We start from the raw sequence: 15,464 nt of genomic DNA, 5'->3' as shown, positions 1-15,464 counted from the left end.
GAGATCCAATCATGTAAATTAAGTAGATTACAACTCAGGGCCATCTCCGTCTTTCCTGAGTTTACAGGGTATATATTCAAAACAATATTATATTAGTCACTTTACCCCTATCTATACTGTATGTACAGAATGTATTCACAGCCCTTGACATTTTCCACATTTTGTTGTGTTACATCCTGAATTTAAAATGCATTAAAAATAACATTTTTGTTACTGGCCTATACACAATACCCCATAACGTACTTGTAGCGGCTGTCGTCGAATTGAGACCAAAGCGCAGCGTGGAAAGTGTTCATGATCTTTATTGTCAAGAATCACTCAAACAAACATAACGAATACAAAAACGAAAGCGAACAGTTCCATCAGGCACAGACATTAAACGGAAAACAACACCCCACAAAACTCAAACGGAAAATGACAACTATTATATGATCCCCAATCAGAGACAACGATAGACAGCTGCCTCTGATTAGGAACCACACTATGCAAAAACAACAAAGAATTAGAAAACATAGATTCTCCCACCCGAGTCACACCCTGACCTAACCAAACATAGAGAATAAATAAGGATCTCTAAGGTCAGGGCGTGACAGTATTTCCATAAGTGGAAATACGTTTTTCTAAATGTTTTAAATTAATAAAAAATGAAAAGCTGAAATGTCTTGAGTCAATAAGTATTCAAGAACCCCTCTATTATGCAAGCCTAAATAAGTTCAGGAGTAAAAATTTGCTTAAGTCAAATAATAAGTAGCATGCTTTAAAAAAGCAGACATTGAATATCCTGTTGAGCATGGTGAAGTTATTAATTACAATTTGGATGGTTTATCAATACACCCAGTCACTACAAAGATACAGACGTCCTTCCTAACTTAGTAGCTGGAGAGGAAGGAAACCGCTCAGGGATTTCACTATGAGGCCAATCGTAACTTTGGAGCAGTTACAGAGTTTAATGTCTGTGATAGGAGAAAACTGAGGATGGATCAACGACATTGTAGTTACTCCACAATAATAACCTAATTGACAGATTGAAAAGAAGGACGCCTGAATACAAAGTGTTAATTTTGGGGCAAATACAATACAACACATTACTGAGTTCTAGGGTTGAATGGCGGGAACGGTGGAAACCCGGGTATCGAGATTTACCAGGATTTTCCCTCCCAAAACCACTCTCTTTTTTTTACTGATAACAGAGGAACCAGTCAAATATTATAAATGATGTTTATGAACAGCATGGCTTGAAATTGAACCATTAAATTATGTGCAATGTCTAAATCTGGCTTCTCTGCAGACTTTGCATGATGCATCAACACTCAGGTTGGGGACAGACAGCCCATCTCAGTATGGAGTGCAATTCACAATGCATGTAGACCTATCATCTCATCATGGTAACTTTTTTTCTTGTGACAGGTAGGCCTACATTTGCTCCAGCATAGCCTATACTACAGTAATATAAAGACTGAATGAACTTACTGACCGTATGTAATTTACTGTACCCATAATCATCTGGCTTTCGGGGGTCACCTTGTTTATTAATTGTTAATGTCACATCTGCTCCTGCCACACCCCCTAGTGGACATCCGGTGTCTCCTTGACCTGCAGCCACTTCTCCAGTACACTCTCTCTCTCTCTCCCTCCCTTTCTGTTTGTTTGTGATTGTGTGGTTGGAGACAGGTGTGCTCGAGCCAGAGCGGATCCTCACCAGCTGCAACCCGTTCCATAATCAAGATCTCTACAAATACTCAGTCCTGCCACTTCCACTCTGCCAGATCGTAATCTCTGCTCAGTCAGTTTATGATTCTAGCTATTTATGATTATTCAAGATCCTGTTACCCTGCTGTGTCTGTTTCCCTGCCTGACGCTGTTTATCCTCTCATTGCTGTTTTGCCGCTCTGACTCTGGCTCCTGTCTCCTGTTCCACATCTCACCAACCTGCTACCCTGTTCTGGATTCACCACACCACCACTCCTGTAACGGTCATCGTTGCATGAAGAAGGATCGGACCAAAGCGCAGCGTCGTAAGTGTTCATGATATTTATTAACACTGAACACAAGAACAAAATAACAAAGTGAGAAACGAAACTGAAACAGTCCTGTCAGGTGCAGAAAACACTAAACAGAAAATAACTACCCACAAAACACAGGTGGGAAAATGCTACCTAAGTATGGTTCCCAATCAGAGACAACGATAGACAGCTGTCCCTGATTGAGAACCATACCCGGCCAAAACAAAGAAATACAACACATAGAAAAATGAACATAGAATGCCCACCCAAATCACACCCTGACCAAACCAAAATAGAGACATAAAAAGCTCTCTAAGGTCAGGGCGTGACACTCCATTGGATTCCTCTCCGGACCTGTTTACCCTGTTCCAACCCAGCTCACTCCAACCTCAGCCTCCTCATCTAGTTTCCTACCACTCATAAGAGCTTCCCCAGATCTGCACTCCATATCTCCCTGTGTTACAATAAATACCTTGGTTCATTCATCCCTGTTTCTTGGTCTAAGTCTGCTCTTGGGTTCCCCTGTGCTGCTCCGCCTAACAGTAAAGTTTTGTAGTTTTTTAATTTGCAGCTGCAGAGTTTTATAATAGCCTATCACTTGAATATCATTGCTTTAAATCAGTGCACATGTGAGCACTCTCTCACAGTCTTCCTCTCTCTCCATTAACACCATTCAAATGGCATCCAACATAGACAATCCTGTTCTAGATTGATATATAGCCTATATATATATGTCCTAGCCTACCTCTTTCAGGTAAGAAATTCAATGCAGTACTAGCCTTATATTTAGCTAATATATGATGGGTTATGCATTATAAGCTTCTAACGTATAGCCTCTGTCTCTCGCACAATACCCAAGCACCTGTGCTCCGCTGGCCTCTCTCCTTAACAAACGCTCCTTAGCTCTTGGAGTCCCATGCAGGAAAAGCTAGACTAGAATAGCCTGCTGGACTTTTTTTTTTCTTATACCAATAGACTATTCAAAGAGGGACGCAAAATCTTTTTGGTGAATGTTAAATACAGCAGCCAATAGAACTCACGGATAGTTTGAAAGAGCGAATACGCTATGGCGGTAGGCTATAGCAATTATTTATTCAGACACATAACCATTCAATGTTTGTGATGAGAAATTAAAGCCTTCTGCATCTTATTCTAGTTCTATATTACTCAAGGATTTCATTAGAATGATGAAGATAAGGACAACGAAACATATTTATATTAACTGTTGAAAGTTAGGAAGGAACAAAGCAACAATAGAGAAAGAGGAGGTAAGCTAATAACATTAGGGGAAATATTAGGAAAGGTGTATATAAACTACTTTTACAAACAGGCTCTATTATATTTCAACGTTATAATCAAATTTGCTAGCCTATACTTGTAACTTTGTAGGCTGCATGTGCTGCACCAGAATCACATGTTCTCTTCTGCTTTATCATGGTTTGAAAGATGTGCATAATTCCAGTCCATATAATACAATACAGTAAAACAGTTCACACTCAAAAATATTAGCCTACTGGAGCTAGATTCATTTATTTACCCAAGATAGCATACAGCTAGCTACATCTATGGGCTTTTATGTTTTTCTGTTGAGCATAATGTGCAGTCGCCTACACGTGTATTGGATAAAGGCACAATTATTTGGTCTATTTTGGGCTTGTGCTCATTAAATGTTGTTAATGTATTTAATATATGGTTCATCAGGGTCAGGTAGCATCAGGTTTGAATTTTCATGCTGATCAAAGCTCTAATCAAATCCAGACATATTTGTATGCTTTATAACGCTTTTGAATGACACTTCCGGTTTGGCGGGAACATTTGTAAAATACCAGGAAAATATTCAACTATACTGAGTCCTACTCTCCATATTTTCAAGCATAGTGGTGGCTGAATCATGTTATGGGTATGCTTCTAATGGTTAAGGACTGGGGAGTTTTTCAGGATAAAATAATAAAAATAGAATAGAGCTAATCACAGGCAAGATCCTAGAGGAAAACATGGTTCAGTCTGCTTTTCAGCAGACACTGGGAGATGAATTCATCTTTCAGCAGGACATTAACTTCTCTAGGATATTTTTCACGTTTGGATGAAAAGCATACCCAAATCCAACTGCCAACTACTCATCTCCAGAAGAAAAGATATGCATATTATTAGTAGATTTGGATAGAAAACACTCTGAAGTTTCTAAAACTGTTTGAGTCATGTCTGTGAGTATAACAGCACTTATTTGGCAGGCGAGACCCCGAGGTCAAACCATTCAGATTTTTTTTTTTTGAGGTCACTCTCTTTTCAATGAATTTTCATTGGGAATCCAGATTTCTAAGGGACCTTCTTGCAGTTCCCACTGCTTCCACTGGATGTCAACAGTCTTTAGAAATTGGTTAAGGGTTTTTCCTTTGTGTAATGAAGAAGTACAGCGCGTGACCAGAAAGAGGCGCGTGACCAGAAAGCTAGCTACAGTTTGTTTTAATCCTCTATTGAACACAGATCATTGCGTCTTCAATTTTATTGATTATTTACGTAAAAAAATACCTAAAGTTGTATTACAAAAGTAGTTTGAAATGTTTTGGCAAAGTTCACAGGTAACCTTTGAGATATTTTGTAGTCACGTTGCTCAAGTTGGAACCGGTGATTTTCTGGATCAAACGCGCCAAATAAATTGACATTTTGGATATATATATTGATGGAATTAATCAAACAAAAGGACCATTTGTGATGTTTATGGGACATATTGGAGTGCCAACAACAGAAGCTCGTCAAAGGTAAGGCATGAATTATATTTTTACTTCTGCGTTTTGTGTCGCGCCTGCAGGGTTGAAATATGCTTCTCTCTCTTTGTTTACTATGGTGCTATCCTCAGATAATAGCATTGTTTGCTTTCGCCGAAAAGCCTATTTCAATTATGACATGTTGGCTGGATTCACAACCAGTGTAGCTTTAATTTGGTATCTTTCATGTGTGATTTAATGAAAGTTGGATTTTTATAGTAATTTATTTGAATTTGGCGCTCTGCATTTTCTCTGGCTTTTGGCCAAGTGAGACAGTATCGTCCCGCCTAAACTCAGATTTTTGGATATAAATATGAACTTTACCGAACAAAACATACATGTATTGTGTAACATGAAGTCCTATGAGTGTCATCTGATGAAGATCATCAAAGGTTAGTGATTAATTTCTATCTCTATTTCTGCTTTTTGTTACTCCTCTCTTTGGCTGGGAAAATGGCTGTGTTTTTCTGTGGCTATGTACTGACCTAACATAATCGCAAGGTGTGCTTTCTCCGTAAATCCTTTTTGAAATCAGACACGTTGGCTGGATTCACAACAAGTGCAGCTTTAATTTGGTGTCTTTCATGTGTAATTTCATGAAAGTTAGATTTTTATAGTAATTTCTTTGAATTTGGCGCTCTGCATTTTTACTGGCTTTTGGCCAAGTAGGACGTTAGCGTCCCACATATCCCAGAGAAGTTAAACTAAAACACAAGGCCAAATCTACACTGGAGTTCCTCACCAAGCAGACAGTTAATGTTCCTGCCTGGCCGAGTTACAGTTTTGACTTAAATTTACAAAAAATATATGGCAAGACCTGAAAATGGTTATCTAGCAATGATGTCTAGCAACAAAATGTAGAATAACTCAAGGGGTATGAATACTTTCTGAAGGCAATGCATCTACCTCAATTACCTCATACTCCTGCACATTGACTTGGTACTGGGACCCCGTGTATATAGCCAAGTTATTGTTACTTCATTGGGTATTTACTCCTTGTGTTATTATCCTCTCTGCAATGTTGGGAAGGGCCCGTAAGTTAGCATTTCACTATTAGTCTACACCTGTTATTTACAAAGCACGTGACAAATAAAACAGGATTTGATTTGACATTACTCCCACACTCGGAGAAAGCATATTTATTTTGATTTCATACCATAATGGTGTTTTGTTTAGTAAATCAATCTAAACATGCATTCTTGCATTTCATTAATCCCAGAAGCCTGCTTACTGTGTTTGATTGAAAAGGATGCTATGTTTTGTTAACCATTTATTTCAATTTACAAGCCCTTACGATTAGAGAGTATCCAAATCAATTATTACTATTGTTAGACAGAGGCTATGTGTGATGTGGCACCACAGTGCAGACCCTACATTACACATTCAAGTGCACTTGCTTATTTTCATTAGATTCTAATCATCTTTGACTGGTGTCACCCCCTTATCTCCACTCCCAAAGACTCAGTTGAATTGAGCTTGGCCTGGTTCCGACAGAGTACATCTACCACTCCACTGAAGTAGAACTGACATAGAATTCATAAGATGAAAATGTTGTGTCACATGCATGAGCCAAACATTGCAATGGCAATCTACTTACCTTACCAATTCCTATATAATTATACAATACGATGCAGAAAATGTGCATTTTCCCTTGCTGAAGGCAATTCTCCTTTCCAGCCATTTGTTTCATAGCTCGCTTTCTCCTTCAAATCAATAAGCATTTGCTCTTTTATGACAATGATGAATGAAACCCCTTCTCACACCCTTATGATATTGTTTACCCACAAACATTACTTAGATGGAGATATGAAAAGCCTGGCAGTCAGAGCCAATATCATAGTCCCTGAAATTCAATGAGCTAATACATTACTGAAATGGCTTGGTCATCTACAGTGTACAGGCTTGGTCATTTACGGTGTACAGGCTTGGTCATTTACAGAGTACATCATCCCTCTAATACAAATTCCTGCTACCACGTCTTGCTATTTTCTCCAACAATACACCCATACCCCCCTTCCATTCTCAAAGGATTCCATCCAGTATCCCCCTGCCACAACTCGGCCTGTGTGACTTACGTGCTTCAGGCGTGGTGGTGCTCTCCTTGCTGACCCGGGGCCCACAGCCCACCCTGGTGCAGGGGCGCAGGTAGAACTTATATCTGCTGATGGCCTCCAGGTTCTGCAGGACCCACGTGGTGATGTCAGGGTTGCTGATGTCCACAGTCTGCAGGACACCCACCTCCTCTGTGTCGTTGACTAAACACACACAGAGACGCGATTAAACGTGTCTTCATGTATTTAAAAATATATATATAGATATTTCACCTTTATTTAACCAGGTAGGCTAGTTGAGAACAAGTTCTCATTTACAACTGCGAAAGGATAGCAGTGTGAACAGACAACACAGAGTTACACATGGAGTAAACAATAAACAAGTCAATAACACAGTAGGGGGAAAAAAGGGTCCCAGAACTTTTTGGAGTTAGAGCTACAGGATGCAAATTTGTGCTTGAAAAAGCTAGCCTTTGCTTTCCTGACTGACTGCGTGTATTGGTTCCTGACTTCCCTGAACAGTTGCATATCGCGGGGACTATTCGCTGCTATTGCAGTCCGCCACAGGATGTTGTTGTGCTGGTCGAGGGCAGTCAGGTCTGGAGTGAACCAAGGGCTATATCTGTTCTTAGTTCTCCATTTTTTGAACGGGGCATGCTCATCTAAGATGGTGAGGAAGTTACCTTTAAAGAATGACCAGGCATCCTCAACTGACGGGATGAGGTCAATATCCTTCCAGGATACCCGGGCCAGGTCAATTAGAAAGGCATGCTCGCAAAAGTGTTTTAGGGAGCGTTTGACAGTGATGAGGGGTGGTCGTTTGACCGCGGACCCGTAGCGAATACAGGCAATGAGGCAGTGATCGCTGAGATCTTGATTGAAGACAGCAGAGGTGTATTTGGAGGGCAAGTTGGTCAGGATAAAGTCTATGAGGGTGCCCATGTTTACAGATTTAGGGTTGTACCTGGTGGGTTCCTTGATGATTTGTGTGAGATTGAGGGCATCTAGCTTAGATTGTAGGACTGCCGGGGTGTTAAGCATATCCCAGTTTAGGTCACCTAACAGAACAAACTTTTAAGCTAGATGGGGGGCAATCAATTCACAAACGGTGTCAAGGGCACAGCTGGGAGCTGAGGGTCGGTAGCAGGCAGCAACAGTGAGAGACTTATTTCTGGAGAGATTAATTTTAAAAATTAGAAGTTCGAACTGTTTGCGTATGGACCTGGAAAGTATGACATTACTTTGCAGGCTATCTCTGCAGTAGATTGAAACTCCACCCCCTTTGGCAGTTCTATCTTGACGGAAAATGTTATAGTTGGATATGGAAATCTCAGAATTTTTGGTGGCCTTCCTAAGCCAGGATTCAGACACGGCAAGGACATCAGGGTTGGCAGAGTGTGCTAAAGCATTGAGTAAAACAAACTTAGGGAGGAGGCTTCTGATGTTGACATGCATGAAACCAAGGCTTTTTTGATCACAGAAGTCAACAAATGAGGGTGCCTGGGGACATGCAGGGCCTGGGTTTACCTCCACGTCACCTAAGGAACAGAGGAGGAGTAGCTAAAGGCTATAGGCTATCAAAACTGGTCGCCTAGAGCATTGGGGACAAAGAATAAAAGGAGCAGATTTCAGGGTGTGGTAGAATAGATTCAGGGCATAATGGGCAGACGGGTGGGGTGCGGGTACAGCGGAGGTAAGCCCAGGCACCGGGTGATGATAAGAGAGATTGTATCTCTGGACATGCTGGTTATAATGGGTGAGGTCACCGCATGTGTGGGAGGTGGGACAAAGGAGGTGTCAGAGGCATGAAGAGTGGAACTAGGAGCTCCATTATCAACTAAAACAATGATAACTAACCTGAACAACAGTATACAAGGCATATTGACATTTGAGAGAGACATACAGCAAGGCATAAATCAATGGCAGGTATTGATTGGGAGAGCTAGCTAAGACAACAGGTGAGACAGCAACAGCTAATCAGCTAACACAACAACAGCAGGTAAAATGGCGATGACTAGGCAGAGAGGGTCGGAATAACTACACCCAGAGCCTGAGTTCGCGGCTGGGGCCGACAGATAAAAAAAATAAACAGAATGGAGTACTGTGAATTAATGGACAGTCCAGCAGGCATCAGCTATGTAGCCAAGTGATCATAGTGTCCAGGGGGCAGCAGTAGATGGAACAGGGAAGCCGCGGAGTAGTCGCCACTACGCTAGCATGCGGGTGACACGGCGTTTAAAGTTAGTAGCCCGGGGCTAGTAGGAGCGTCTGCTCCGACAGAGGCCGGTTGAAGGCACAGCGGATGGAGTATTCGTCGGCAGACCAGTCGTGGTGGTGCGGCGGGGCGCCAGAGGATCCAAACCAGATGGCGAAAGAGGTATTGTAGAATTTAGTTCGCTAGCCGGGAGATGCGCATGGCTCACGGCTAACTGGTGCTAGCTTCGTGGCAGGGGCGTTAGCCACTACCTAGCTGTGAAGATCAGAAGTGGTGGTCCAGGGATTTACGGCAGGAATCCGGCGTTGTAGTGGAGAGATAGTCCAATACTGGTAGATTGGCAAGTATTATCCAGGCTAAAAAACAGGGCTGGTATCTGTGCAGAACGTAAAAGCCGATAGCAGTGGCTAACAATGACTAAATAGCTTGTAGCTAATTAGCTTCTGGTGGTTCTTGAATGTGTTCTAAAATTAAAAATAACAGCGATTCCGTATCACATTGGGTGAGGCAGGTTACCGGAAGGTATAATCGAATTAACCTGTTTGGGCTGCAGGGGCAGTATTGAGTAGCCGGATAAAAGGTGCCCATTTCAAACGGCCTCGTACTCAATTCTTGCTCGTACAATATGCATATTATTATTACTATTGGATAGAAAAAACTCTCTAGTTTCTAAAACCGTTTGAATTATATCTGTGAGTTAAACAGAACTCATTTTGCAGCAAACTTCCTGACAGGAAGTGGAAAATCTGAAATCGATACTCTGTTCTAGGGCCTGCCTATAAATGTCCTTGATATATATCAGTATACATGCACTTCATACGTCTTCCACTAGATGTCGACAGGCAGTGAGAGAAGAAATGGAGTGTGTAACTTGATCTGGGGTCGAACAATAGCTCTTTGTATGACGTGTCACCAGTTTCCTGTTTTCTGGAGAGCGCGTGAAGGGACCTGGTTTTGCCTTCTGTACAGCTGTCGTTATAGAAGACTAATATCTCCGGCTTTGATTTTATTTGATACATGTGACAATATCATCGTAAAGTATGTTTTTTCAATATAGTTTTATTAGATTATTGAAATATTTTCGGGACATTAGGCGTGTTGCGTTGTGTGCCTTTGTTCAGGAAGGAGAGCTTCGCGCCACTTTGCTAGCTTTCTGTGCTAATTGACTGGAGAAGAGGACATTCTAAATCCAAACAACGATTGTTCCCGACAAAGGACCCCTTGTACAACATTCTGATGAAAGATCGTCAAAAGTAGGACCCATTTTATGATGCTATTTCATATATCTGTCGAACATGTGAAATAGTCGTTTGCGCCCAGATTTTGGGTACTTTCTCGCTATACCTAAGCTGGATGTCGTAATGAAGTTATTTTTAGAATTCTAACACGGCGATTGCATTAAGAACTAGTGTATCTATCATTTCCTATACAACATGTATTTTTTAGTAACGTTTATGTATAGTTATTTGGTCAGAATAGTTGAGTGCCATAAAAATATCCGCACATTCTGGGAAAAAGATGCTACGTTAGCACAATGTATAACCACTGATTTCAGCTCTAAATATGCACATTTTCGAACAAAACGTATGTGTAAGCTGATCTTATAGGACTGTCATCTGATGAAGCTTATCAAGTTTAGTCAAAAATTATATATCTTTTGCTGGTTTATTCGCTATCCCTAACGTGCCTATTGCTATCGCTAACGAGCCTTGATGAATGAATGCGGTAGTGTGGTAGGCTATTGTAGTAAGCTAATATAATGCTATATTGTGTTTTCGCTGTAAAACACTTAAAAAAATCGGAAATATTGGCTGGATTCACAAGATGTTTGTCTTTAATTTGCTATACACCTTCGATTTTTCAGAAATGTTTTATGATGAGTATTTAGGTATCTGACGTTGGTGTCTGTAATTACTCTGGCTGCTTCGGTCCTATTTGTGACGGTAGCTGTGATGGTAGCTGCAATGTAAAATTGATTTATACCTCAAATATGCACATTTTTCGAACAAAACATAGATTTATTGTATAACATGTTATAAGACTGTCATCTGATGAAGTTGTTTCTTAGTTAGTTTGGTTGGTTCTTGGATAGTTAGGTTGGCTTTGTGCATGCTACCTGTGCTGTGAAAAATGTCTGTCCTTTTTTGTATTTGGTGGTGAGCTAACATAAATATATGTGGTGTTTTCGCTGTAAAACATTTTAAAAATCGGACATGTTGGCTGGATTCACAAGATGTTTATCTTTCATATGCTGTATTGGACTTGTTAATGTGTGAAAGTTAAATATTTCTAAAAAATATATTTTGAATTTTGCGCCCTGCACTTGAAGTGGCTGTTGTCATATTGTGCCTGGCTTCGGGCTTGCAGCCCAAAGAAGTTAAAATGAAATTAAAATGGAAAATACTTAATACTGTCTCAGCCTCCAGTATTTATGCTGCAGTAGTTTATGTGTCGGGGGGCTAGGGTCAGTTGGTTATAACTGGAGTACTTCTCCTGTCTTATCCAGTGTCCTGTGTGAATTTAAGTATGCTCTCTCTAATTCTCTCCTTCTCTCTTTCTTTCTCTCTCTCGGAGGACCTGAGCCCTAGGACCATACGTCAGGACTACCGGGCATGATGACTCCTTGCTGTCCCCAGTCCATCTGGCCTTGCTGCTGTTCCAGTTTCAACTGTTCTGCCTGCGGTTATGGAACCCCTACCTGTCCCAGACTTGCTGTTGTCAACTCTTAATGATCGGCTATGAAAAGCCAACTGACATTTATTCCTGATTATTATTTGACCATGCTTGTCATTTATGAACATTTTGAACATCTTGGCCATGTTCTGTTATAATCTCCACCCGGCACAGCCAGAAGAGGACTGGCCACCCCTTATAGCCTGGTTCCTCTCTAGGTTTCTTCCTAGGTTTTGGCCTTTCTAGGGAGTTTTTCCTAGCCACCGTGCTTCTACGCCTGCATTGCTTGCTGTTTGGGGTTTTAGGCTGGGTTTCTGTACAGCACTCCGAGATATTAGCTGATGTACGAAGGGCTATATAAAATAAACTTGATTTGAAAAGAGTGAAAATAATATTGAAATATATACAAAAAAAGAAGAAAAATACAAAAGTACACGAGAGGACGAACAAAAACACGTCTTCACTGCTACGCCATCTTGGATCTATTAATGAACACAAAGGATCTCTCTGATACAGAAGGACAAAATAAGCATTTGATTGATCATTTGAAAAGGACACTCATAATATGTTGTGGGTTTGGTAGATATAGGACCACATTGTGTGAGAATGTAATCATGGGTTGCATGTTTCGTCACAATTTTGTTTTGAATGTTTGTTTTGGACTGATGGCCAACTGAGAATTCTACTCAATTGTCAATGAGCGCTGATAAAGATTGAATCAAAAGTGCATTAGAGTGGCTTAGAAATACAATGCCATTCAATAGGAGGCAAATAATTACAAGGAAAACCTTTTTAATCATTTTGATGTTGCCAGATTGACTTTAGACGCAGCATAACGTTAGCTAGTTAGCTAAGATTGAGGAGAGGACACCAGATTTTAGCTAGCTACTGTTAGCCCTGCTAGCTATTCTTGACAAACTTTGCTAGCCAATGACAACATTTCCATCTGTCTAAAGTAAATTTGATGACATGATAATGCTGGCAAAGTTGTTTCCTACTGAACATTTGACTACTTTAGCAATGTCATCGTATTTCCAGGCACTATAGTGTAATTTAGACTAAACAGTCGTTAGCCTCCATCCAGAATGACTGGGCTTATCACGACTTTAGGACACTACTATTCACAACAATGGCATGACACTTCCGAGTGAAGGAGGTGCAACCTATGAACAACATCTGATTTGCATTGTTAGCTGGTTCTTGCTTCCCTAGAGATGGAATCAGCCATTAATGTAACAGTGTAGGTCCTGTGAAACCTGTGAAATATTAAGTTAGCAAATAACCTCTAAGAAGCTGGGCTCAGCCCTGGAACAGTTTTGCAGCAGCCTTTCAATTCCTCTGCTGCTTCCTCTGGTGCATTTTCTTTACCATTAACATCACTTCCTTCAAAAACCCTCACTTCAAAAGAGTCCATCAGCTTTATCATGATTGCATAATGAAAACATCCCTTCTTCTGAAATACAACATGACACTTTTGACCCTCATGTGCAGCGGAGAGTTACTTTGCAAAGCCGTCTTTGAAACGTTGTAATCAGTCTCATCATCATTATTGTTTCAGGCCAGGGGGGGACACACACACATGCACATTATTGTTGTCCTGTGACTGTTTAATCTGGGCCGTTGGTTGTGACGAAGTCCCCGGTGGACAGGATGGGGTCAGTAACCAAGACCTTAAAAGGCTGTGACACGCTGGCCTTGATCAGCGCTGCTGGTGCCGGATCACAACACACCACACAGGCCACACCCTGACCAGATACTGACCCCTCTCTCACCAAGGGGGTCATTCTGGGTTACACTATCAATGAGTCACACTGGATATCCACTTCCATGCTTTCTGATGCCATCCAATAACAGACGTTTAACATTTATTCAACCCTCATTCTTTTCTCCTTGAGGGTATTTTTCATCTGAGTTTTTGTTCTCCATTTGATCATATTCTCATGCAACCACTTGTGAGATTTAAACCTGTGGATCTTCACGATCAAAGCTCTGCATGTATTTTCCCACATTTCTATAATAAGACAAACATTTCACACCAGCTGTAGGAGCTAAACTTGAGACTATCATTAACAAAGCATTAAAAAATGCACTGTAGTACCACTCATAAGCACAGCAATATATCATAGTGGTAAGATCAAGGAGTTGCTAGACATATTGAATGAAGGGAGCCTGGTGCATGTCAGAGACTGCAGTTTAACAGGGAAGATTAAAGATTTGTACATACTCAGCTGATACTCTAGCAGGTATCCTGTAAGGACTCCGTTGACCTCCAGGGGAGGTGCCCAGCTGAGAGTGACAGTGTGCTTCTGAACATCTGTGACCCTGAAAACTGGGGTTTTCTCTGGAACTGGGAAACAAACAAATATACAAGTAGTAAAAATGATTCATGCGTAACACAATAAGCTTGTGTCCAGATAGTTTATTTTCTTCTTCAGTTGCACCGTAGTGAATTAATATGTTCCATGGCACGCCCCTCTCCCCTCCTGTCTTACCTCCCTCTGGGGTTTTGAAGTTGACGGCGTGGCTACCTGGCCCATTGCCTCGCCTGTTGAAGGTCATGACGATGAGGCTGTACTCAGAGAAGGGCGTGAGCCCTGGTACCATGGCATGGTTCCGGTCCCCCGGGAATGTCAGAGTGTGTTTGTCCCCGTAGGTCTTCTTTGAGTCCAGCAGACTACGCAGCCGCCACCAGTTTATCTGACACCGCCATGACAGAAGGACACACAGTGTTATTAATCTAACAGATCGTATGTGAGAAAAGGACAATAAATCATGAATGGGGAAGGCTATAGTCTGGGTCATAGTATTTTGCGCTAGTGGCCTGTGTAAGGTAACAGTGCGCTGCCAGCATTAGGGAGACAAAGTGGGGTGATAGGTCCAGGAGATCCAGTGAGGTCAGGGTCTCTCCCTTTAAACTGTGTCTGAAAGTTTCAGGGCTGTTTTAAAGAATTACCCTGTAGCCTCCTAGATGTCCATGCAGCTTGTTCTTGTGAACACGCGTCCAGCTGACCTTGACCAGCGAGTTGTTCATCACCTCCACCGCTGCATCATCAGGAGCCGCAGAGGGGACTGCAGGGCCAAATACACTCACATCACAGTCCATTCAGCCCCGTTGTCACACTAAGTACTGTAAAGATCAACCCAACATGTGAAATACACTGCTCAAAAAAATAAAGGGAACACTTAAACAACACAATGTAACTACAAGTCAATCACACTTCTGTGAAATCAAACTGTCCACTTAGGAAGCAACACTGATTGACAATACATTTCACATGCTGTTGTGCAAATGGAATAGACAACAGGTGGAAATTATAGGCAATTAGCAAGACACCCCCAACAAATGAGTGGTTCTGCAGGTGGTGACCACAGACCACTTCTCAGTTCCTATGCTTCCTGGCTGATGTTTTGGTCACTTTTGAATGCTGGCGGTGCTTTCACTCTAGTTGTAGCATGAGACGGAGTCTACAACCCACACAAGTGGCTCAGGTAGTGCAGCTCATCCAGGATGGCACATCAATGCGAGCTGTGGCAATAAGGTTTGCTGTGTCTGTCAGCGTAGTGTCCAGAGCATGTAGGCGCTACCAGGAGACAGGCCGGTACATCAGGAGACGTGGAGGAGGCCGTAGGAGGGCAACAACCCAGCAGCAGGACCGCTACCTCCGCCTTTATGCAAGGAGGAGCAGGAGGAGCACTGCCAGAGCCCTGCAAAATGACCTCCAGCAGGCCACAAATGTGCATGTGTCTGCTCAAACGG

The 15,464-nt window shown here is 41.7% G+C and overlaps 1 protein-coding gene across 7 annotated transcripts in view; it reads right to left on the bottom strand.

Moving 5' to 3' along the window:
• The window catches only part of LOC129851136 (neural cell adhesion molecule L1-like protein), a 101,589-nt gene that overhangs the window by 12,404 nt on the left and 73,721 nt on the right, over positions 1–15,464 (bottom strand). For all 7 annotated transcript variants that reach the window (XM_055917451.1, XM_055917445.1, XM_055917449.1 and 4 more), the window contains 4 exons: positions 14,661–14,776; positions 14,200–14,404; positions 13,932–14,054; positions 6,844–7,023 (listed from right to left, as the gene is read on the bottom strand). In XM_055917451.1, coding sequence (XP_055773426.1) covers positions 6,844–7,023; positions 13,932–14,054; positions 14,200–14,404; positions 14,661–14,776 — 624 coding nt within the window. The remainder of the gene's footprint in view (positions 1–6,843; positions 7,024–13,931; positions 14,055–14,199; positions 14,405–14,660; positions 14,777–15,464) is intronic.

Source organism: Salvelinus fontinalis, chromosome 3 (genome assembly GCF_029448725.1).
Source record: "Salvelinus fontinalis isolate EN_2023a chromosome 3, ASM2944872v1, whole genome shotgun sequence".
In the NCBI taxonomy this organism is placed as follows: Eukaryota; Metazoa; Chordata; class Actinopteri; order Salmoniformes; family Salmonidae; genus Salvelinus; species Salvelinus fontinalis.
The sequence above is the reverse complement of the archived record's forward strand: the minus strand, read 5'-3'. Positions and strand labels throughout refer to the sequence as shown.